At 41.9% G+C, this 24,637-nt stretch overlaps 1 protein-coding gene and 1 long non-coding RNA gene across 2 annotated transcripts in view; one reads left to right on the top strand and one right to left on the bottom strand.

Annotated features, from left to right (window-relative positions):
• The first annotated feature begins 103 nt into the window (after positions 1-103).
• Positions 104-13,357, top strand: LOC140254308 (uncharacterized). The gene is made up of 3 exons (XR_011904138.1): positions 104-455; positions 5,309-5,444; positions 11,853-13,357. It is a non-coding gene; the product is annotated as an uncharacterized lncRNA (long non-coding RNA).
• Positions 13,358-15,153: 1,796 nt separating this feature from the next.
• The window catches only part of TET1 (tet methylcytosine dioxygenase 1), a 59,927-nt gene continuing 50,443 nt past the window's right edge, over positions 15,154-24,637 (bottom strand). Inside the window, exons 11-12 of the mRNA XM_072340051.1 lie at positions 21,125-21,464; positions 15,154-16,494 (exon numbers count right to left, since the gene is read on the bottom strand). Of these exons, the coding sequence (XP_072196152.1) occupies positions 15,353-16,494; positions 21,125-21,464 (1,482 nt within the window). The 3' untranslated portion in view covers positions 15,154-15,352. The remainder of the gene's footprint in view (positions 16,495-21,124; positions 21,465-24,637) is intronic.

The following is a 24,637-nucleotide window of genomic DNA, read 5'->3' as shown; positions in this document are numbered from 1 at the left end:
CTCCCGCACGGGGCGGAGAGAGCGCGGCGCGCAGGCTCGAGGCGGGGCCAAGTTGCCAGTTGGGCGCGAGCCGGGCGGCTGTCGGGCGCCATCTTGGCCGAGGCGGGCCGGGTTCGGCGGGCCACCATCTTGCGGGCGGGAGGGCCGCCGCGGGTCGGGGCAGCGCCTGTCCTGCGGCGTACAGAGGCGACGGGCTCGTTCCCTTTGTCCCTTTTCAGCTGGCGTGTGTCAGCGCACCGTCAGACGCTTGTCCCGGCGGCCCGGCTGCCTCGTGGGCCGCCTCCAAGCCCAGACAAAGCGCCTGAGCGAGCTGCAGAAAGGAGCGCTGCCTCACGGCGTCTCACGGCCGCGTACGGCAGCTTCACGCCTGCGGGGTGACGGCAGCGCCTGAGGGGGCGGAAAGCAGGCTGCGCGGGGAGCCGCAATGGGGCGATCTGCAGTCAGAAGCCACTGCAGTAAGTAGTGTGAGGCCAACGCTGAGCTCTCATCCGTCTCTAAGTGACGTCGCTAATAGCACATAGCTGCAGGAGGGTAACTAGAGAGAAAGGAGACTGCCGCATCAATTCCTCTCAGCACTTTGTATTCAGTAATACATAAAGGCGGAGCTGCCTTGGAGCTTACACAGAAGTGAAATGCAGTTGCTTTGACCAAGGATCTGTACTCTGTGACCCAAAAACAGGACTTAGAGGCTAAAAGACATCTCTTTGATGCTATAAATGGAAAGACAAAATGATGAAGGTAGAAATTTGTCAGCAAACATCAGGATGTCACAAGTAGCTCTACAGCCATTGAGTCTAGGGCCCTTCAATCTAACATTTTGTGATGCTCTCAGAGAAAACCTTAGAAGCTCACAGGAAAACCTAAAGTAGAACATGACTTTGTGTACTTTCTACTTTCCACGTATACACATTGCAGCCATAGCTGGCAAATGCTGCCGTTGCCCTATAGAGTACACTCGTGACTCCTTTTGATTTCCTTGGGCTCTCCATCCTTGTTGTGAGTATGCTCTTTACTATCCAAAGGTTTTCTGGAATGAAAACATATATATCCTTTTTGAACAGACGTTCATTTGGTAGTAAATGAAACACTTACTGCAAAGTGTTTGAAACTAACAGCTTTCTGGTTGTAGTTCTTAATAATCCATGACCGAAAGAGCTCTCAGAACCAGCACCTCTTTTTACGTCCCAGCACAATCACTGAAATAAATACATCTTCCATGGCAGCAACAGCCAGGCAGCCTTACTGGTACAGAAGGAGCAACCAATGCACCGAAACTCATAAACACACAAGCAGAAGCATGCTGATCTTGGCATTGTAACCAGAGCAGACTTAGATGTGGTTATCACAGGTCTCTAGTGAGCATGCTGGTTGTTCAAAGCCCTTGTGTGTGGCTTGCTCTGAGACACAGGGGTTTCCCCATCAGCCCAGGGACTGTGAAACTGTGCTGATTCTGCATACGGCATAAGTTTTACACCTGCACTGTTGTTGTCTATCAACATTTGCCACACTGTATTTGTATCTCGCCTTCAACTGAAGACACACACACACACGAATATGTCCTATAACTCATGTTAGAGATGCAGACATTTGACAATGCGAATTTGACAATAGTAAAACAAACAAATGACTCCAACTTTGGATCTGTGGGAAGTTGAAGCCACAGAAAAATCATGACATGAAGTAAATCCTTACTGTCTGCAAAGCACCCCTGAGGTATCTCCTTACTGTGACTGTACCGTCAGCTTACCGCAAAATAAAACATTTGCTGCGGGGCTTTTTCTATCTAGTGGAGTGACTGGGTATCAGCTGCAAACAGTAACTGTCATTGCCTTGTGAAATAAGTTATACCTGACAGCCTTGGAAAAGCAGAAGTTCTGCATTTGAAATGAAACAAGAATCTACACTGATGAGAAGTAAGGTTCAGTTAATGGCTTTTTTTGGTGCTGAAATTGCAGGAGTCAAGTGTAGTCTGGAACCCTTAGAGCAGACCAGCAGGTTTCTTGCACAGAATCACCTGCTGTAGTCTTTCCTTGTGACCTCACATGCACCGAAGCTTTATGTTTCTCCAAGCACGTGATTTATTCACTGCTGTTAGTTGTTATGTGCTGCTACAGAAAGGATTTGGCGGAGGTGTTTCTGAACTGACATGAGCCCTCAAAAACAAGGGTGGGACATCATCAAGGTAAATCAACCTGACTGGGTTTACTGGATTGCAGATCACATTCTGCATGCATTTGTTTATTAAGAGTCCCAAGGCAAGGAGAAAAAGGTTTTCACAGTCTGTTGTATTGGGACAAAGTTAAAGAAGTTGAGATTTCTGTGTGAATTACTACAGATGTGCTGTAGCAATATGGATTGGTATAGATAAATAAGAAGAAAACTTTTAATTGTTTTGAAGTTCACACATCCCAGGAGCACAGGGATCATCACACACAGTGCATTTAACTGGTAAAGTTCACTGCCTAAGGGAACGGGCAGTGAAATGATTAGAAATCATGTTTTCAGGGAGCTCAAAGATAATCTTATCTCTTGGCCCTCATTTATTCATGTTGTCAGAGCAGTAGGAGGTGACAGTCCGTAACAGGTCCACCTTTTAGATTGAGAACTACTTCTGAATGGCTCGTCTGTGAATCCTGGTGTGAATATTCACCATTCTGAGTTAAGAAATGGCTGATCAATATTTTAAAGTACCAAGAAAGGCCAGCACAGTGCTGGTTTTCTACCACATCTGCAGCATGTTTCTGGGAAGAACAACCTCTAACTCCCATGTGGTGTTAGACACTGCACTTAGAAGCTAAATGCAATGACTGCCTTTCCCAGGCATGAAAAACAATAATAATAAGAAGAATCCCACCCTTTTATTGAGGCTGGTTGGTGTTAATAGCTATAATTTAGTCTCAGCAGTGCCTGGCGTCACTCCTGGCGCAGGGAGCTACAGCATACTTTTGCTGAGGAAACTGTCAGCTCTGCAGGAGGAAGAAGGGGGCTCGCTAGGTAGAAGTGAAGAATGCCTTATACAGAGCTGCTGCAGCGTGGCAGTGCAGGGGAGGTGCTATTCAACACAGCACAGCTGTTACCAAAACTGTAGCTGCTGGCTGCCTCTGCAGTTACATAAATACCACGAGCTGAAGCCATACGTAAAATTGGACTCTGCAGCAATAAGAAAATGAAACTCTTACCGCTTAGAGGGTTGTTCTGAGATAATGAGAGGAGAAAGCAGATTGACAGCAGTGTCTGGGTGAAGCACAGCTGCAATGCCAGCTCTCTGCCATGGTAGGAAGGCGGCTCACTGCTGCCCAGTGACGGCTGCGTTGCCATTTCAGTGCCACACTCAGATCCCACACAGAGCTCTGTGTTTGCAGCTGCTTTGACAGTCCATGAGAGGCTGGCTTTCATTCAGTTGAACCAACGCTCGTTCAGTTACATAAGCAACTAAATATCTTCTCCCAATATTTTTCTTCCGAACAATCCCATCTAATGCTTCAAAATTAAAACAAACCAGTGTTCCTATGATAGGAAAGATGTATTAGAAGGACACTTCTGAAAGCTGTTTTGGATAACTGCAGTTAGTGCTGAAATTCCAGAGAAACACACAATTACAAAAGGGGGAAACCTCATTCACAAAAGTGTAGCCATGTCTTTTAAGAGTAAGGCAATATATTAACTATAAAAGCCAAATCTTTTATCACTTGCTTGATATTTAACTTGTTAACATTTCACTTCAGTCAGAAACACTCACCTGTCAGCACTGCCCACAGTATTTAGCTTCCTCCTACAGCAGGGCAAAGGCCTTTGGTGTGAAGGACAGGCAGGCACGGTGCAGCACAGTGCAGAGATTCAGAGGTTTAGCTCACCATGGGCCACACAGGCTGCAGTTCACAAACGTGCTCAGAACTTGTCTGTGCAGCACCAGCTCCCAGCAGCACCTCCTTCAGTGTGAGGGAGAAAAGGAGGAGCACTTAGGCTCTGGTTTGCACTCAAGTTTGCTCAGGCAGTAGACCTTTCATTCAAGGTCTCTAGCACTTGCAAGGCTTTCTGCTGGGCCCTTAGCAGAGAGAAGTCTTCCTGCTTTTATTTTTTCCCTTGACTACACTGCTAGCCAGCTCTCCCAAGAGCTGCAGCCTGCGGTGAAGGTGGTTAAGTGGTGGCACACCTGTGCTACTTACAGAGTAAGTAGCCTCTTGCTCTCCATGAAGAGAGTCATTTACAAGGGCCCAACAGATCTCACCCTTTGGAATTCAGAGCAGCTGTGACTCAGGTGGATCCTAACAAGGCTTCCTGCTATGAGGAAAGAGTTAGAATCTGCCATAGAAGAACAGAATTGAATGCTTCATTTTCCTGGGGGATTTTTCAGATGAAGGGAGTCAGAGTCATCGCTGTGCAAAACCAGAAGCCGAGGTTTGGTTTTGTTCCCACAAGCTATGGGTGGAATCTGTTTTAAAATCTCTGTAGTTCATATGCTTTATAACCCAAAGAAAGTTAGCTCTAACAGGAAACAAGCTGTGTGGCAACAATGCCAGGACAAGGCAGGATGCAATGGCTGGCAATACCTGAAAAGTAGCTGGAAAATGTTGCTCCTCGACCACATCTGCTCCCCCTGTTCTTGGGTCTGCTCCCAAGTCTTTAGTGCCATTCAAAGTCCAGCACGTTCTTAGACACCTGTGCTATGAGGATACTGGCTCTAATATCAAACCAAGGAATGTGTACTGCTTGAAAAGGCTTGATAGTGTTGTTTGGAGAAGGATTGGGGCAGTTTGGGAGATCTGTTGCTATGAAAACCCATTAATGATTATCCTCTAAAAGCACAGCAAATTACATAGCAGGGTAAAGGCCTTCCTATTGGATTACCACTTTTGGTTCCCAGGGACTAGACACGCTGTGCAATGTAATGTCTCTTACATTGCTAGGGACTTACTGGAGCCTGAGGATAGAAGCATTTTTCTGCCTTCTGGGAGAGTCCAGTTCTCTGGAAGACTATTGTGCTGACAGGCAGTTTTTGCTATTACATTTCTTTGGAAAGGAAAAGAAGCAAATGCAAACGCTGCGAGTTGTTTTTCTCCTTCAGATTTAAAAACAGAGTTTCTCCCTTGTATTGTTGTACACTGAAATGTTACATAGTAAAGCTGTCCAGAGCCACGGCCTGTTGTGTCTCGAGAAAAAAATAATGTAACCTCCGAGCTTAAGCAAATAAAAACTGGACTCGTTCCACTGCAGTAACAATCTCCATAAGTTTCCTCTGCCAGATAAGACAGGTAGAATAGTGAGACACTGTTTGTACGACCATCACAAACTGTTTTGTTCTTTTCAGATTCTCAGTTCCGGGATTTTCTGACAGCTTCTATTGCTGTACGGCCCTGCGAGGGACAGCACAGCGTGACACGCGAGGAAAGGCAGGCAGACAGCAGAGGGAAACAGGCAGCTGAGTGACAGACATGTTTTAAATGGTAAATAATAAACTATACGTTATATATGCACATATACATTTGGGTACTTATAAATACACACAAATAAGTGTACATTATATTCTGTACTATGAAGAAGGGCATTAACTTTAAGTTGTATGGTGCAAATTTTCAATCCTTAATTACTTCAGCATGATTTTGTCCTGTTCTGAATTGGGAAAGCAACTTTTGTTCCCCCCTCTTAAGGCATTTTACAAGAATGTTCACATTTCACACTTCAGGAAAGAAAAATTAGACGACTAAGTGCAAAATAGAAGTATAAAATTTATTTAAAACCACCCACAAAGTTCTGTGTAATCAGGAATGATACAATTTGTAATAGTCTTTTTAAAAACTCATGACAAGATTTAAAATATATTTTCAATTACAGTATTCATTTAGCCTTATTCAGTTAGGACAATAAAAAAATGAAAGTTTACGTTCTAAACAGATGAGACACACAAGAAAAATAGAACAGAACAGACAATTTCCACAACAACAATTTTTACATGTATGTTTCAATACTAGTATCAACATTTCAATGCATCTTGCTACATAAACATGAAATCATGTACAACAACTGCTTGCACCAAAAAACATAGCTTAATTAGATCTTTCAAGTAACATGCAGTCACAACTCACAAGTCTTCAAGTACTGCTGGTAAGGGTTCCCTTGTCTGCAAAGATTGGAAGGTTCAGTTTCTCAGCTAGTGTAACTCGTCAGAGCTCCACCACTGGTGAAGCTGTGCGCAGTTAGACTAGGAAAGAATCAGGCCCCGGGGATTTGTTGAGAAAAGAAGGAATTTTGACACTTTTTCCTGTCGATTCGTTGACGTAGTGAAGTGCTTTTTCTTTCTGATTTTTTTTCTCCCTGTACTTTTGCTTTATCAAAGTTGTGTTTCAGATCTAAATACAGTAGGTTGTTAAATGAAATAATCCAAAACCTCAAAGTTGAAAAATAAATATCAAATGCATCCCAAGGAAAGAGAGAAAGAAAAACAGGGAAAGAGAGGAAAAAGGAGACAAGGAAAGACAAAAAATCCTTTTTTTTTTTCTTTTCTTTTTTTTTGGCATACTGTTTAATCTTTTAATTTTTTAAATAGGGGAAGAATTAACCAGCCGTAGCATTTTGGTGCAGTGTGCCCTTACAAATTAATGCTTTCATGATAGAAGATTTTGAACAACATTTATGACCTGGTGTAATACTGTCACATTATGAAGAGCTGTCTCTTCTAAACTGAACAAATTGCCTTAGACTGATGAATTGTTGGAGCTGAAAGCGTCAAAGTGTTTGCATCGGTTAGAACTGGCTTGCTTTCAGTGGGGTTGGGATATCGTATTTGCTTTTCTTGCTTGCAGTTGCTTTTGGTTCACAGGACAAGAGAGTGGTGATGTTCAGACACTGCCTCTCGTGTGGCATGGATTACAGTCTGGCACCCACAAAGTTAGCACCGACTCTGTTTTTGTTCAGCTCTGCAGAATCACTGCACTTCAGAAATTACAAAATGAAAATATACGATTTTTTTTCCTTCAAATCTTTTGGAAAGAGAAACATTTATCACAAGGCTATGGGGAATGGCGCTGCCACTGGCAGCAAGGGAAGCTCTTTGTGGCACAGGCACGCAGGGCAGTGCCAGCAGTTTCAGTGCCACACGGTGAGCACTCACAAAATGTCGGCTTTAGTTTTGCCTCTCAAAACTTATCCCAGCGTGGCAATATCACACAGCACCACACACCCTGCTGGGGACTAAGTCAGAAAGGCATGGAGTGTGGAACGCTCTCACTACCCCCGTTTATGTAATTGTGTAAAAGGTTCAAATAACAATAAAGGCGAGGAAGCATTTTAAGAAACACTACCCAAGCTTAGAAATAGTCCTGTCGACAGTTCTGAGAGATCTCTGGCCAGGTCGTTGTTTTGAGGTACAAATCTTCTACCATATTCTCTTTGTAGACAAGGTTGGGAAATAACACAGCCAGTATAAACAGATTGTTAGGTATTCATTACAAAACAGGCCGGAGAAATTTCTTTTCAACCTGTATTTCTATGCTGAGAACAATCTGGATGTTACTGGCCAGTATGCACAAAATAGGGCTATCATGACATTGATTTCCCATGGTTGTACACATCTGTGGGTAAGATTCAATTTATAATGATCACGGTTAAAAGGTCATTAGTATAACAGGGTACTGTAAGCTCAGTGGGCACCCATTTACGGCCTCTCTGTCCTTCTAACATGGTGCAAAGGACAGCGGTATAAGGGAGAATTAGGGCCTTCATTCCTAATTTTAAGAAGATTCCCAAACCCTAGACCCTTTTCCATTACAAAGTAACAGAACTACAGACGTACATGTAAAATATTGATAAGATCACAAAACTTCCCACAACAGCATTAAAATGTTCCGTGGCAACAACTGCAACACTGACCATCAAACTCGTTGTTCCTTCACACCTCTGCTGCAGCACTTCTTTGGAATTCAGTCCAGCTGCTGAAACCAGTAACTCTGTATGTTAGCTGACAAATCCCTCCAAACCTACAGGAGGAGGATTTTCAGACCTGCACTTTGTCCTCTCGTTTTATGCTGGTAGGGTGTGCAAAGTGTTAAAAAAAGTGTTGTTACACCACACAGAACAAGCCACCTTCGTGTCAATCATTGAGCACCCTAATCTTGCATTCCCTGCAAGTACACTGCTGGAAGATTCTAGCATTTACATCGAACTGTCCATGAAAAGCAACATATATAATGGTCCAGTAGGAAACAGAAAAGATGCTGTTTTACAAGAATTCAGGAAAGGGCATTGAGAAGCATCTCACATCTTTACAAGCTGAAATCACACATACATGGTGAAGAGGTGGAGAAGCATAAAAACACCGGTGGGATGAACTGGGTTGGTAAAAGAATCCTAAAGCCTTTGCGTCTCAGAAAGGCAACGTCAACACCCCTATAGCCCTTTTATAAAAGGCAGTTAGTATGTAATTATTTTCTGCTCAAGCTCAATCAGTTCCAACTGCTGTTACAGAGCAAGTACAAAAAAATCATCCGCTGTTGGAGTCCTTCTTTCCAAGCAGTGCTGGCAGTTAAGTTGTGCCACTTGCACCATATGAGGGATTCTCACAAGGATGGTAACTAACCTCTGCACAAGAACGTAGCTGCAAGATGTAAAGTAATACTTTTATGATGGTGCAAGGTCTGCCAGACCTTGAGTGAAGGCCTGGGCAGAGCTGGTAACTTGGAAGAGAAGAGGGCTCACTCCAAAGAGGTGCTAGCAACAGGAGGAAAAATCTTCCACTCTGGAATGTGAGGGCTGCGAGCAAAGGGACTTTTGTTTAGCTACATGCATTCCTAACAACAGTGTGACAGCTACTGCAAGGGATCTGGGGTTAGCTGGAAAAATATGTAAAAAGCAAGAAAACACTGATGGGTGAAAGAGTCTGAAATGTCCTTCGTTCTTGGAATGAAAAAGCATCCAACTGAAATATTCTGGATTTCTATGACAGAACATGAGTTTAAAAAAAATAGATCTGCCTTATGCAGAATAAAAGATGAATGAAGAAAACAGAGTTTGGAACGGTCACAAGAACAATAAATTCTTATGATATTCCTGAGACGAAGGCTGGATGATTAACATACAAAGCAGTAGCAGGTGGGGGAGGATGCGTGAGCAGGCTGACATCTGCAGTCCTGCTGCTGAGTACTGAAGCAGATCTGCAGAGTGATAGCAAGGACTGCTGGAGCAGCTGGAAGCACTTACAGCTTTCGGCAGCTGGTTATAACATCACCTAGGGCCGACAGCTCACCACAACAGAGGATCCATAAAGAGACCGTGGGATGAGAAAGCTGCCTCTGGTACTTGGTGCTGTCTGTACAGGGCAGATGGTGGTGCCTACCCATCAACACTGATCACATGAAGTGCTCCTCAAGGAGATAACACAGCATTACCATGAGAACTGTCTGAATTTAGCAAGCAGGTACATAAAGTGTTAAGGAAAAAAAAAATTAGCTTCGGACATGACTAAAAGTGTTTCAATAGGACAATGATAAAATACACATTAAATCAATTTTCAAAGAGCTTAGAAGAAAAAAGTGACCTCTATGTTTACTGGCGCCTGAGTAGACATTACCATTAGAAATCCTTGGTCTCTGAGAAAACCTCAAATGTAAATCTCTACATTCTGCAGCAACAAACTGAAGCACCACGTGGACAACTTGTGAAAGCTGACAAAGGATCAGATCACGGAAGAAGACACCAAAACCAATTTGTGTACTGTCCCACTAAGCAGCCTCTCTGTTTCATGTTAAAGACAGATATAAACATAACATGGACTTTAAAAAGCTTCTGTATTTAAAATTAGAGGTACCAAGACAAGGGTCAGTGTAAAGAAGTACCCTAGCAACCACACCATGCGAACAGAGAAGGCTGTTTCAGAAGTACTGTACCCACTACTATTTGCCTATGACTGTCTACACACACTGACCAACACTCTCCCTGTACTCTTTGCTTTTTGCTTTCTTCTATTGTTCCTTAAACAAACCAATATACTTAGGCAGAGAACAAAGCAACAATTACTGTTCCCAGAAGAACTGTGGGAGCAGATGAATGTATCCACAGCTGTGGGACACGCTGACACGTCCTCTTACTGGTTAGAAGCAATGCTGCAGTGCAAAGATTGCAGTGCAGCACCGTGGTGTCACCACAATCAATGCAAACTTTCTCTGCAGCTGTTGGTTTGGTTTTTTTTCCCAGTAAGAGATTCCTTCTCACTTTCTCCTGAAAGTCAGACGGCCTGAAAAAATTAAAGCCAGACAGTATTTCCATACGTGATTGGAGTGTTCTTTATCTCTAAATTACTTGGGAGAGGAGATCACAGGGCACAGTTGGGCGGACATTTTTCACACACAAGAAATAAAGCACCAACAATTTTATGGAAGATGCATCACAAAGAACTCACTTTGAACTTGAATAACCACAATGGACCTGAAGGAGAGTTCACTTAACACTGCATGAATACAACTGCAGTCACATACAGCAAGTGAGAAGCAGACATGCAATTTTGGTTTCTGTATATGCGAGAGTGTGGTTATTTCTTCCTGATAGCCTAAGTTAGAGTATTTCAGTGGGGTGGGGGGGAAGAAGGTAGAAGAGGAGTAATCATATGTATAGTTTCAAGAAAAGATTATAAAGCTGATGACTGCTTGATAAAATGAGCTGATTTCAAAGAGAAGAATTTCATAGGAAATTAAAGAACAAGATCGAACCGTAGGTCTTAAATATAAAACCATGAAGATGCAGTTTTATTAAGCGTGTTTCAATTAAAATTTGGATAAACTATGAAATAAGAAAAGCCTAAGATGACAAGAACATAAGCCCAAAACAGGTCTGAAAGAGATCTGCTCGCATGTGTGAAACTCAAGGTGCAGGTACCATCTCTACAGACCAGGAATTACTTCTGGTGCTACAAACAACGTAACCTCTGCATTTAGCAGGACGAACATTGATTCCAAATCTCTCTGCATCCGCCCTTGCAAGAGCTATTCATTGTGGAAGTGTTGCAAGGGTCTGAGCTGGCACACACTTTGGTCAACTGCACCCATATCCATCCAGTTAAATATGAAAATTGCATGAAAGCTTGATAAATGACCACGTTGCAGTCAACAGGGCTGCAGCAATGACCCAAACAAGACCCAAATTTAACCCACCAAATGTAGTGTAATACTGCCATGATATTATAAAGGTATTTTCAAACAAAACCAAAACAACCCCAAACAGTTGTATGTTACAGATTACCTTTAGTACTAACAAAGTTGTAATTTACCCATGCTTACCATAAGATGTTACTTAAGATACTACAGTTATTTCCTGTTCTAAGTATAGAGAAGTACTGCCGTAGGTAAGATAAGGACTTCTAACAGCAGTTATTCCTAAGTAGAAGAGTTAGCTTAGAAAGTCCTTGCAAGAAAAAAAAAGTAAAACTGCATACAACTGCTACAGCCAGAAGGTCACTAATATCTGTATGTTCTTACACAGCTTTTTGGATCTTGAGACTAAAATATTTGTATTTTTTGCTGCTTTCCGGATGGCATGTTACAAACAGTAACATGGAGAACCCCTATGGGTTCAGTTCAGTGTTAGTCGGGCATGACTGCAGTGACCCAGGAGGGACTCAGTGTCTCGCACAGAAGTGGCTCCTGCAGGAAGCACTGCTCTTTCCTCACTCCTTCTCAGTGGAGGTGGGGCGGCGGTGCTGGACCCAATGGGGAAAGGGATGCCAGACATCTCTCCCAGAAAACCAAAGGTGTTCCACATTGGGTCTCAACTGTTGTTGCTAGAGAACTGTGAAAGAGGATCCAAAGGCAACCCAGCCCCCCAGCCCCCCATACCTGAATCCATTTGGTTTTTTTTTTCCCCACCAGGAACAGTGGCAGCTGTTAGAAGCCAAGTACAATCCGTGGGCCTGGCCTAGTCATCTACGTTAACTTTGGATCCAGTTTTGGATCTGGCCATCCTGGAAGGACTTTACGGGGTAAGAGCAAATTGCAAGCGGCAATGTGGGCTGTGAAGGAAAGCACCCACAGATTTACTAATCTTAACAGACAATTACTGTTATAAAAATGATAACCTTACTCAAAAAAAAAAAGCCGAAACCCATAATTTGTATACGAGGCTGATAAATATTCTGAAATGTTACAATAAATAGCACACAGTTGTAAAAACAGTAAATGGTTGTATTTTTCACACCGCAGTACAGCAATAGAAAATACTAACTTCTTAAATCACAACCTGCTATGTGCCACAGCAGGAAACAGAAGTGGCCAGCTAACCTGCCTGTTAGATACACACTGAGAAAGTAGTTACGTTATAGACAATCGAGGAAAGAGCACCTATTGTACAGATGATATATATTTCTCATATAAGTAATCTTAATAAGTAGAAACTCTGAGTTTTAGCACCTATCAGTTAATAGCATTACTATTGTGTTAAGATATACTTTTCTCTCAAAACTGCCATTTTCAATAAGGTAGACCTGAACTTGCTGAAATCCCACTGGTGCCGTCACTAGAGCAGTGACTTGCCACAAGCTGTGTTTGGAGGTATCCTTTCAGATCTACCTTTCACGTCTCACTTCTTTGAGGGAAGCTGCTGGTTTTTAAATGGAACATTTTCATCTTGGAGTTTCTATCAATACATAAGTTAAACCCGGACACCTATAGGGGGCGATTCAAGTGAAACTGATCCACTTTAACAATCGGAACATTTCTAGCGGTAAGTAGATGGCTCTATAACATTGTTTTGTGTAGAAAAGTTATACTCATTTAAGAGTGCTGAATGGTATTTTCAATTTGCATTACACAAACTAAAGCCATCAGCACTAGCAGTGAAACCGATCAACTAGTATTTCCTGTACACGATTGCTCATGGTCTTGGGACAATGGTTTCCAGATAGCAAATACAGGAATGGAATAGCTACAGAACATACAGTACTACTTCCTGTATGGACAGCTGGAGTTCTTACTAGTCTTAGGCTCACCAAAAATAGACGAGTTTCAAAATGGAAATCTAAGGCACACAAAATACCATAATGATTTGATGTATACTGTATATTACGTAGTCAAGAAGCATAAAACTGCTGGTACAAAACGGTGGTGTAATATTGTCTTTGTTTTATTATTATTTACAATCCCTTCATATCCTCTATTTGAACTAATATTAAGCTTTGAACTAAGATTTGCAGCATACCCGGTTTTTACAAATTTTACTTAAGATACAAAGAACGGGTTCAATTCAGCCGTCTCCTGCCATCAGCATCGCTGCTGACTTCTACAGGAGTCTGTGCAATTGAACCCCAGGTCATTATATAGTGATTGCTACTTCAGACCTTGCTCCTGCAAACACTACGTGTGTATGCACTTACACAGGAGAACAGTCTCAATGATCTACAGCCGTATTTAAGTATCTGTAGCACCAAGGTCCTGACTGGCACTATATGTGAAAAATACTATTTAAGTACATTTCGTACCAAAACTGTAAACATTGCATTTACAGTTCAACTTTTCAAGGAAAAAGCACCTTGTCTAGATTTTAAATATAGGAGACCTAGAAAATTCATGTTCCTCTGTTACAGCACCACTACAGTATAATAACATCAAGTATATTATTGGTATACACTGGAGAACTCTAACCTCGTTATGCCCATGGGTTACCCAGCTGGGAGGACTCTGAGGCAGACTTTAGGTACAGCTTTGTCTCTGGGCCCTGATCCTGCAGCTCTCAGCCAGGAGAGGAGGCCTGGCTTGGGCAGCGCTCCTCGCTCGGACTGGCAGGTACGGCTACGTGGAACTGTTCTCACGGAGGAAGTTGCAGGATGAGGTCAGTCCTTAGCTAACATTGCCATTTGGTAATTGGTTTAAATAAATAAGTTTTAAAAGGAAATACATAGGAGAGGAGAATCAGAAAGAAGAGTGGGATGCTACAGCATTTAAAAGCAATGGAGTGCCTGTTTTCTCTCTGGTTTGGCAAATACTCATTTCACGGTACGACACTTTTCCAAGAGAACCGGAAAACAAAATTTGTATGCTTGGAATACGACCTTTTCTACTCAAAATGTATAAATCACTTAAAAATTTACAAAACATTTCTGTAAAAAACCCGAACTCAGCTGGTGAACATCACAGATGGGTTTTCTCAATGAAAAATTAGCTGTTAAATATTAGAAATGTTATTCTTTTTCAACACATCCTTTATGTTTTCCTCAAATTAATATACATATTTTTTCAGAATAGAATAAGGCAACTCTAGGGGGTATTTCTTATCCCAAAACAATTCTACCCCTGAGGTCTTAGGAACATTTGGCTGTCACCTTAACTTATAATGTTCCAAATGAATGAGACTTATGCACTTATTGCTCAAAGAAATCGTAACAAATGCTGCCTTTAAAAGAACAAAACTCGTAACTCCTCAATAGTGACACACGTATTGACGTCTCCCAGTTTCATGTTTGCACGCTCTCTTTCAAATAATAAAATGTTTCTGCACTGTATAAGTTGTTTATACGTAATAAAATCTTCCACAAAAAAGGGCAAGTCTAAAAACAATCACATACTATTAGCATACATACTGCAGCTGTAACAATATGGAACTCTACACAGCAAGAATAAAATGATTTCTTCTGTAGAGTATGCACAAACCTTAGACAATATGATCCTTATACTATACTATTTCAAGTTAATTTTAAAAATAGAAAGTGCTTTTAAAATATATATTTACAGCTTAAGAACAACTTCCAGCCATCATTGCCAAGAACTTCATTTCATATGGAAGGACATATCTGGAGGAAAACAATCATTGGTTTTCTAAAAGCTTTCTCTGCCATTTGTACTGCGTAGCCATGGTTGGAAGTTGTTAAAGCAATGGCACCATGAAGTAATAATTCAGCTTATTTATTTTAACTGTTTGATGTGGTTAAGCACCAAGAGCTGTGTAGAGCTATTACTGTATAACTTGATTTAACACCATAAAATGTGAACCTGTTAAAATCCCTATAAATGATTTTTGTAGTAAACAGACTTGATTTAAAGCACCAAAATATAAATTCCTAAAGGTAATAAACTGAATGATTTCAATCAAGGTTAATAACCTAAACAAAATCTTTTTTTAGAATGTATTAAAACTATACAACTTTTTTTTTCTTTTTTTTTCTTTTTTTTTTCTTTTTTTGCTTAAAATGTGCTTGAGCACCACCAAATGTTAAAGTCACAGTTTAAGAAGAAATCCCCCCCACTTGTTTTATGTTTTTACCTCAGCCTTAAAATGGTTGAGATGAGCAAATAGTAAACGACACGAGACTCGTCTTTAACAGCACCTTAAAGAAACACTGCGTAACGCTGCACCAGGAGGAGGCATTTGATACTAAAGCCTAAGCCCAATGGTTGTAAGGCCCCGCAACTCGCGTGAGGGCATAAGAAGATACTGTTATTACGTTATCTTTCGTTACTGTTAATGCTCTGCGTGATGGAATTTGGTTGAACTCATTGTCTTCATAAAAAATCTCTCTGTTGTCACTCGTTTGCTTTGTTTTCCTGCTGCTGGAGTTCAGTTCGGTGTTCTCCGTTCCTAATCTTTCTGCTTCTTTTTCTTTCTCTTTCGCCCTCTCAGCCATCTTTGCTTCCCACATGGCTAAACCATGTTTTGGCTCATTTAGATTTTTGTGTTGGTAGAACACTAAGGAGATCCGCGTGGGGTGATTGCGGTTGGGTTTTTTAATAGGTGTGGTAGCATGGAGCTCACGTCTCGCGCATTCGATGAGGATGGAACCGTGAGAAGGCGCCACAGCTACGCCGCCAATGTCATCATCCAAAAAATTGTGCTCGCTGTCTGACCACATTTCCTCAGCTTTTTCCTCGGGATCAGTCGGTTGTCCCAGCGCACTGTTTTGCTTTTCGTCAGTGCAGTCAAAATCACACATCTGCTCTCGATGGGAGCTACCCTTTTCCACCGGGCATCTGTGGGAACAGTCGGCTTCATTTCCAACTGCGTCCTTTGCTGGAGAGCTTAACGGTACTGACAAATCGCAAGAGCCGATCATCTGTGAAGAAGGAGAACTGTCTGACTGAGGCTGACAATTCTGCTTGTCCGGCTGATGTTCAAGTATACTGGGCAGGGGATCTTTGTGGGCTGGGGGGCCTGGAGCAGTGACCTCTGGAAGAATTGGCGGCACACCGTTCATCTTATCATTCAGCAAAATTCCAGTATAATCTTTGACAGACACATCAAAGTTCTTACAATTAATATAAGGTGTCACGTGAGGTTGCTTACTACTGCACTCAAAATACCCGTAGGGAACTGAAAAATCTTGTTGAATATTAGTCACTGCTGTTATGCCAGGCTTATGTGCTAACGATGAATAAGGATGTAAACTATCCACCTTAAAAGGGGAGGAAGCCGTATATTGTTTTAATAAGGAGCAATTTTTAGTAGTGTTTGAAGTATGTTTCATGGCACAGAGGTGATCTGAAGTCTCCGTTTTTATCCCAGGTTTTAAAGCATCTGCTTTGTTCCCTAAAAGAAATGCACACCAAAGTGTAAGTACTTTTCTTCAATTAATCAAACACACCTTTGATGGTGTTTTCATGCTTGCTACACATTTTTCGACACAGTGATTTTTAACTTAAAACGACATACAAAATTACCTTTCTGAATTACTTCCTTAACCTTTTCCAGCCAGGCTGTTGGTAAATAAAATAGAAAGGTATTTCACAGAGGGATGGATAAAACAAACAGGCAAAATCAATTCAGTGCACAGTTGCAGTTCATGCAGGTGCTGCCCAGCAGCTGCTGCCTACCTTCAGCACTGCTCCATCTAGTGGGCAGCAGCGCACAGGAGATTTTAAGTAGCTGCTGAAAAAGGTCTAAAACTAAGCCTGCAAAACAACAGAAATGATTGACCCCCAGCTTAGTAGAGAAGGAAAAAGTGTGTTTACAGACCCTGTCCACCACAGAAAGGGAAGTTACTGAAGTACAATTTGGGCATCAGCATCCAACTGCTGAGAATTAAAACATATCTGGCAACAGACCGCAGGTAGCAGCGTGTGATTTGCTCTGCCTTGCATCTAATTGGCACACATCCACAATTCAAATTTGTGGGGGATGGCTTGTTCAGTTCATGTCAGCTCCCAGTTTCTAGTCCCGGGTCACTGCAGTTCTGCTCATCTGCGGAACAAAGTCGTGTCAAATATTTGACTCATTCTGGTCATGAGTGAAGTTTCAGCCGGTATCCACAGAGCAGTGGAAAACAATTCCATTGACTGATGGGCTTTGCATCGCACCCCAAAGCTGCCTTATGTCTGGCAAAACGGTACATCAGAGTTCTTCCAAGTTCTCATAAAGGACCAGCTCTGTCAGTGTTGTTTCTTTGTTCCACAAACACACAACGTTGAACTGCTTTACCAAACACAGAAGAACTATTTTCTCTTCTACTAACTTATTAACAGTGATAGATTAGAAAATATTCTTTCAATATTCTTTCAGGAATGGGGGAAAAAAATGAAACTGTTAGTGTACAAATACTGTAATTGAAGGTGACATGAGGAAACTGCATCAGCTCTTTTTTATGAAATCAAACTCAAAGCATTTCATTGAATTAAGAAAAAAACAAAACAAAACATACCCAAAACAACGCCTTCCTTCAAAAGACTTGAAATGCAGTGCTTGAGAACAGCACTTTCTATCAGCTCTTAAGAGATGTCTTCTGGAAATATGCTTCTAGCAAGCACTCAGGCAGCACGTCCAGCAAACTCCCTATTGCCTTCCAGAAGCTCCTTGCTTTGTGGGGCAAAGGAGCAGAGATCAAAGCAGCAGCACAGTTAGAAGAGAGGAGGTGGGATACAAGGCAACAGAGGCAGCAGCATCCCAGGGGAAAGAACAATCTGGGGAGGTGCATTTTGTTTTAATCGAAAACAAAATTGAATCAATTTCTAAGTTGGACTGGGTTTTGCACTGGTTTAACTTTTAACCAGCAGACTGTAAATGTGAAAAATGGTAATTCAAATGGTATCTTGCACTGTAAGGCTGAGAAACAAATGCACATTGAAATCACAAGTCCTGGTGAGAAAAAGAATTTCCTCCTGTGTTGCTGTTTTTACTTGCTCAGCAATATACTGCCACTAATGACCCATCTGGGACACTGAAAAGACATTTAACAGCATCAGTTGGAATAAATATTCTCTACATAGGGAATATGCATACCAGAAAGATATAGAACTCTATTTGTTCTGGTAATATGTAGAGAGCTATACGTTCCTTTGGATGTAAGATCAAACCAAAGTCAGAGAATGTTTTGGTCAGGAGGAAAATATTGCAGATGTTAATAAGCAGAAGTTAATTAAAACGTATGGGTAGAGGAAACAGTACAGGTTCGGACCACACGGCATCTCTGCCCAGGAACACCTCCTGTTGGAACAGGATCTGCCTGCTAAAGGATTTCTTTGCTGTGGGCAGCTGAGCAGCTGGCTGCTCTGTTCTATACAGTATAGGCCAAGAAGAATTGCCAATATTTACAGAGACAAAAATAGCATTGCTATCTTTAAAGTTTAGTTGCCCAGAATAACGTGGTTAATGATGGATAAGGAAGGATGTAAGGTTTTTATCTTTACTATCTATTTTGTAATAGTTAAAGATTTTGAATGCTCTCAGCATGAGCACAAATGCAAAAAATAACAAGTTGCACTGCTTGATACTGACTAGAGTTGTGTGATATATGCACCCTACTGAACCTCTACACCAGACTTGGCAGAACTGTTTCAGACTGAGTCTTCACTTACGTGTGCTCTACTACCAAGCAGAATGAGCAGGCTTCAGCACTGTAAAGGTCCTCCTCCCCACCATCTTTGCTGCTAGCTAAAACCAGAAGATCATCCTGTCTTATCACTCCTCAATTTCCAGCTCTGTGTATAATGAAGACATGCACGTTACATAATTGTTTTCTCCAGTTTACCATCAGGAGTGATGGCTGCTGCATAGTCTAATTTCAGCTCCCCCGTTTCATCGGCTGTTTGATTTGTTTTCATATTGAACCTATTCATCTCTGGCAGACTGGTTATTTCTCAGGACTAAAATGACACCTCCCATTGGCAAAATGAAGAGGATCAACCGAAGGAGTGATCCCCCACTACAGCAAAAAGCGGTGTGTAAGTTAATGCCATAATGCTCTAAAGTCATAATTACAGACATTTACATTTTCAGCAAGAGGCAGAACAGAGATCTTTACAGCAAAACTCAGCCATTGCCCTGTACAGGAAGCACACACAATGTGCACAAATGCTTCCAGCTATTAATCTTGGCTATCTGCAGCTATGTGTGCCATCTGCACATTCGGGCTTACTGTGTTGACTTCATTCTAGAGGCAGAAATAATGACGTGAACTGTGCGTTCCACTTACAGAACCTTCAGGGATTCCACTGTCACAATCTCCGTGATAAAAGCTTTCAAGATAGAAGCAAAATATTTTAATTCATTTTCTGATCTTTCCATCTCTGAAAAACCTCTTTGCTCCTTTGGGTATTTCTTCATCACTCTTATTATTATCTGCAGCCCTTTTAAATTACCTGAATATTTCAAGCCCAAACAAATTATGGAAACCTACTGGATGACACAGTTACTTAATTACTTTTGTATGTTTAAGGGAATAAAATCTTACATTCCCAAAGCATACAGCAGAACTCCGGACAGCACACCATTATTGCAAGGCATGGATTTCAAATAAAGAAACCATGCCTTAACTACAGAGCCACATGCAGGTAGGCAGTTGGTAGCTATTTCAATGTTTCAAAACAACTTTCCAGTGAGACCAAACCATTACAGAACTCCTTCACAAGCCGGAGTCCTCTAATCCTTCCAAGGCTTCCAGTCCACCCGGAGCACACTGGAAGTTATTAATCACTGCACTGGAGGAACTGCTGGACGACGTCCTCGGCCTGAGAAGAACCTTTATATTTGTTTCAGAGCCTGGGCTGCACCTCCCAAACCTGCATGAAGATTAACTCAGTGTCTGTCTAATTTCCTAGGAGAGTAGCAATACTGATTTAATTATTCCATCTTGCTCTATGCAAAACCTTATTTGTTGCCCCGATTTTGCCAAGAGAAACGTGCAGTCAGAGCGCTGCGTACAAATCACAGACATGTCAAATTGGCTGGTTTTGTTTGCAGTCTCTTTCCTAGAAAGTGCAGCCACTCTTCCAAATAGATTTGATTATTGTTCCTCACGTTAAATCTATCACCACGTATCTCATTAATTAAAACTCAAAATTAAAGCAGGTAGGCTAAGACTCCACTTTTCTTCCCCAAAGGTAGACAGTGTGTATTTCAATGCCACAGATTTGTTTTCTCCCTTCTAATCAGAGCCTACTCCTTGGCTTCCTTGCATTTCTACTTTTCATTACTGAAAAGTCTCACAGAAGATTTTTGTTCTCCAAAATGCTGGTCCAGAACCTGACCTGAGGTACAGCAGCAGCTGCACAGTTTGCTCAAGGAGCAGCTCTATGCTGCACACACACGTACTGTCACAGAAGACTCTGTGGGCAAAGCAACAGTCCTGTCATGCAAAAAGCAAACTTGTCACCTATCTGCTGTGAGGTGGAATCTGTTCCACTTCTCTCACCCTCACCAATGGAATTTCAAGGAAAAATGTGAAAATTACTGTTTGTTTTGATAAGTTTAATACTGTTGTGTTGTTTTTTGCGAGCCTCTTCCTCTGTGCCAGCAGAAGTATCAGAAGGAAATGCTCATCAGCTCACACTGTCAGAAAGCCATCATCTTTCATACAAAGCAGAGGGCAGTTCTTGTACTTTAAATGATAGAATTTAGTGCCTGTTACTTAGATAAACGTTCCCACAACTGTATGTGAAGATGCTTCTATCGGTGTTATTTATCAGAATGTGGGATCTTGAACACGTTTCATTGGTTCACAATCACTACTCACGACTGCTAAAACACCACTACCAAACTTCACCTGTTTTTTCCTGTGCCAATAGAATATCAACTAGGACTTGTTTGTTAGCCCTGAGGAGTATGAAAGTATGTTGGGAGAAAAAAAAAGAGTATGAAGGAGCTTTTCCTTTCTCCTTCCCCTGAGATGGGTAAGTCACAACATCACATGAGAAAAGACCAGCAGAATTGGATGGGCAGCACTCACCTAAGCAATGCAAAGTGTTACTGAGATTTTCTGGCGCTTCAGTTTTCAGCTTTATTGGTGTTGAATATTTCTTATCCACTAATTGCTGCTTGTCACTTGGGGTCCTCCTCGTGTCAGGTTTCTTTTTCTTTGTAGCTCTCAGAGGCTCGGCTAACATTCGTACTTCTCTGGGAAACGCTGTGAGCACCTGTATGGCTCCGGCTTTAATCTTCGCTTCCAATCCCTCTTCAGTGCCAAATTCATCCGTTTGTGAAATTTTGTAGAGAGGCAACACATGGAGCTGCTCATCGCTTGGAATCACCCCGACTCTCCGGTTGTCCTCCTTTGTTAACGTACAGACCTGACAAGAACAGGAACAGTTACAAACGCAGTCAGAACACAAAAGTTATTTAAATGCTTATGCACTCAGCCTGGACTTCAAGGTTTCCTCTTGTTCTGTAGCCTCAGTGCCACAGGTCTTTTGAGCAGGAACATCTGACAAGTATTTTGTTTGATTGGTGGTGATGCAGAAAAATTGCCGGTACCTGAAGTATGAGGTGAAGGCATTCTGTCTCAAAGAGCAGCTCTGGTTCAGCTCACACTATCCACAGATATTTGCCAAACTCCACAAATAATGTGACTTGTAAATATAGTGGGATTTAATACGTACTCGATGCTTAGAATCTTTTTTTAAGAGTAAGGCATCAGAACATGAAAATATTTTAATTTGAATTCAACCAGAAGTTTCTATGACACCATTTTAGTTGGCAAATGAAGTTATCCGTATTGCTGCTTATTTTGCTGTTTGTTTTTAAAACAGATCTCAGCTCTATCTTCATGCATGCACGCTCCCCCAGCTCTGCCTGCTGTAACAGTCATGAGACCCGGCAGACATTTGGTTTCTCTCCGGCCACTGACCTACTTTCTCTTGTTAAATTATGTGTTGCTGTGAGATACGGGAGCCAAGAGGAGCACGCTGGCTAGATCCAGTCTGATAAGAGCACATCAAAAATGTGAAGCAATATCCAAATGCATTGCAATGATTTTCTTATTCGAGTTTTTCCATGTCGCTGCTGAACCTTTTCAGTACTTTCTGCTTTTCAGCTCCTCTAGAGCTGCAATTATTAGTATTAAAACTTCACCTTAAAAACAAATCCAAAACCAACCAACCACCAAAAAAATCCCTTTCTTAAGACCAGAAGAGCAGAACTCCTTCATATGGCTTCACTCTGTGCTTTCCAAGGGATGGCGTTTGGGCAAGTGTCCATACAAACACACCGTTAATAATTTCATTCACCCAATTCACAGGACGATGCTGTTTTTCCACAAGGTACTGCATTACTTGAAAGCCATGCGCTCATATCACGGCGTGGTTAATCTTTTGCTTCACGGGGAGTTACTAACTACACACACAAAGGAATCTGAGCACCAAACAAGGATGAGATGATCCTCCCCCTAAACGGAGACATTCTCATCCATCATTGTGCAGGTTGAATGTATCACCAGTTAATTCAACTTTCCAAAATCTTGCCACCATGCCTAACATTACAGGAGGAAATAATAATAATAATACTATAATTTAGGAGAAACAAATGCTTTATAGCACAGCTTTCACATAAAAGCATCACAGATTTATTTCCACAACAGAATCACAGAATCACAAACTGAAAATCCTAAATAAATAAAGTGCTGGTTAGGGCTTTAGAAATAGCTGTATGCAAAGCTTGACAGTCACAGAGCAGCAAAAGGAGAAAATCTGAGGGGCACAGACAAAGGAGAAGAACTTTCCAGGTGGCATTTAAAAGGGCTGGGGGACGGGCTCTTAAGAAGGCAAGGTGAAAGGGCAATTAGAAGCTGATGAGTAGCATTTACTGATGTGCTTGCTCCATGCGCACTTACCTCTATTGCGCAGCCTTTGGACTACAAGGAAGATTTAGAAAAAACAAGTTGTTCCATGAGCAGCAAATGACACCTGGTTTCCTATGGATTTCTTTGCCCCCACACTCCCACACAGCCGCTCCCAGCACCGTTATCTCTGCCCATTCCGCACCTTGCTGCACCATGCAACAGCAAGCTGGCCCTGCTGGTGCTCTGTGCTACAGGCCAGGATAGCCCTGGGCTCTCACATGCTCAGCAGTGAGCTCCCACAACACGAAGCGTGGAAGAAGAGGCTGAAGCCTCCAAGACAAGTTTCTGCACAGTTCAGTGAGATTTGGTTGAAACTTGCCAGCAGATTCCAAGTTATTCAGGAAGGGGAGAAAGGGTAAGACACACAGAGAGCACAACTATATACGGCTCAGCGCATCCCCCGCTCCCAAACTAAAACCAGAAAGGGAGTTTGCATGAAAGTCACTCAGCTTCCATTTGCTTTTATTCAAAACTGCCTGATTCTCACTTGTTAAAACTCTGCCCATCCTGTATCTGGACCCATCTGATAGTCTGAAAAATGCCTAAATCTTGAAGACTCAAATCCACACAGTCTTGTTTATTTTGAAAATCGAGGCCCTCGCCCAACGCACAATCTGCATTTTCACACATTTCACTAGATACATTGTTGGAAATCTTATCTTGTACAGTTATTAGATTCATTCTTTCCCATAAAGAGATTTTCTTCTTGAGAATGTATTACTTTTAATCTGATTAGTAATGAGGCGATGGTAGATGAGGAGTACATTTGTGCACTGCTTGACCTGAGGGAGGCACGTAAACAGAGAGAAAAATCTAAGCTCCTGCCAGGTTAAAGAGCCTCCTCTAGGTAGAAATGAGCTATTTGTCAATATCAATCACAAGGAACAAGAAGGAAGCCAAAGGAATTAGATAAGGGCTGTACTATATTGGCAGGACTATGAAGAGGCGACAGGCACCTCCAACATGCAATATATTAACTACTGAAGGAAAAAAAATGAAATTAATATATATTAAAAATCATGCAGAAAAGTAAATGGAGTGCCAGGACAGCCTAAAAACCGCCCAAGAAAGCTTCAGGCATGCAATTCCTCAGGGTCACTGTTTTTTACAATGTATTTTATTCTAAAAAGAACATAATTGCAAGCGGATAGCCCAAGACTTCATGTTACCAGGAGACAAGCTACAAATTCAGGCCCTACAGACGAGCTGGCAATTTACAGCTGAAGCAGAGTAATCCAGCACATGTGAAACACCCATTTCAAAAGCCACTCTAACGCTGAAATTTGTGCAAAATCTTCCGCTAGGAAACAACTGCTGTGAAGTTCAAAGCAATGTTTTCCATTGGTACTGACAGCGCGTGCAAACTGCCCGCTACTGAAACTGACCACGAGAGAGCCATGGACTCAGTTAAACCTCACTTACACAGTGAAGCTGCATGTCCTGCTAGGCTCAATACTTCTTCCAGAATGTGCAGCTAAATCATCCAGCCTGCTCAAAAGCCAAAGAAAATGTTGGTCAGGTACTTTGTTGATGTTTCCAGAGTGCCTGGTGATCAAATCCAGGCCTAACGCTGGGGTTTGTGATGTCATGGAAAAACCTGCATATTCATGAGACTTCTTTTCCCCA

Source organism: Excalfactoria chinensis, chromosome 6 (assembly GCF_039878825.1).
Source record: "Excalfactoria chinensis isolate bCotChi1 chromosome 6, bCotChi1.hap2, whole genome shotgun sequence".
Lineage (NCBI taxonomy): Eukaryota > Metazoa > Chordata > Aves > Galliformes > Phasianidae > Excalfactoria > Excalfactoria chinensis.
The sequence above is the reverse complement of the archived record's forward strand: the minus strand, read 5'-3'. Positions and strand labels throughout refer to the sequence as shown.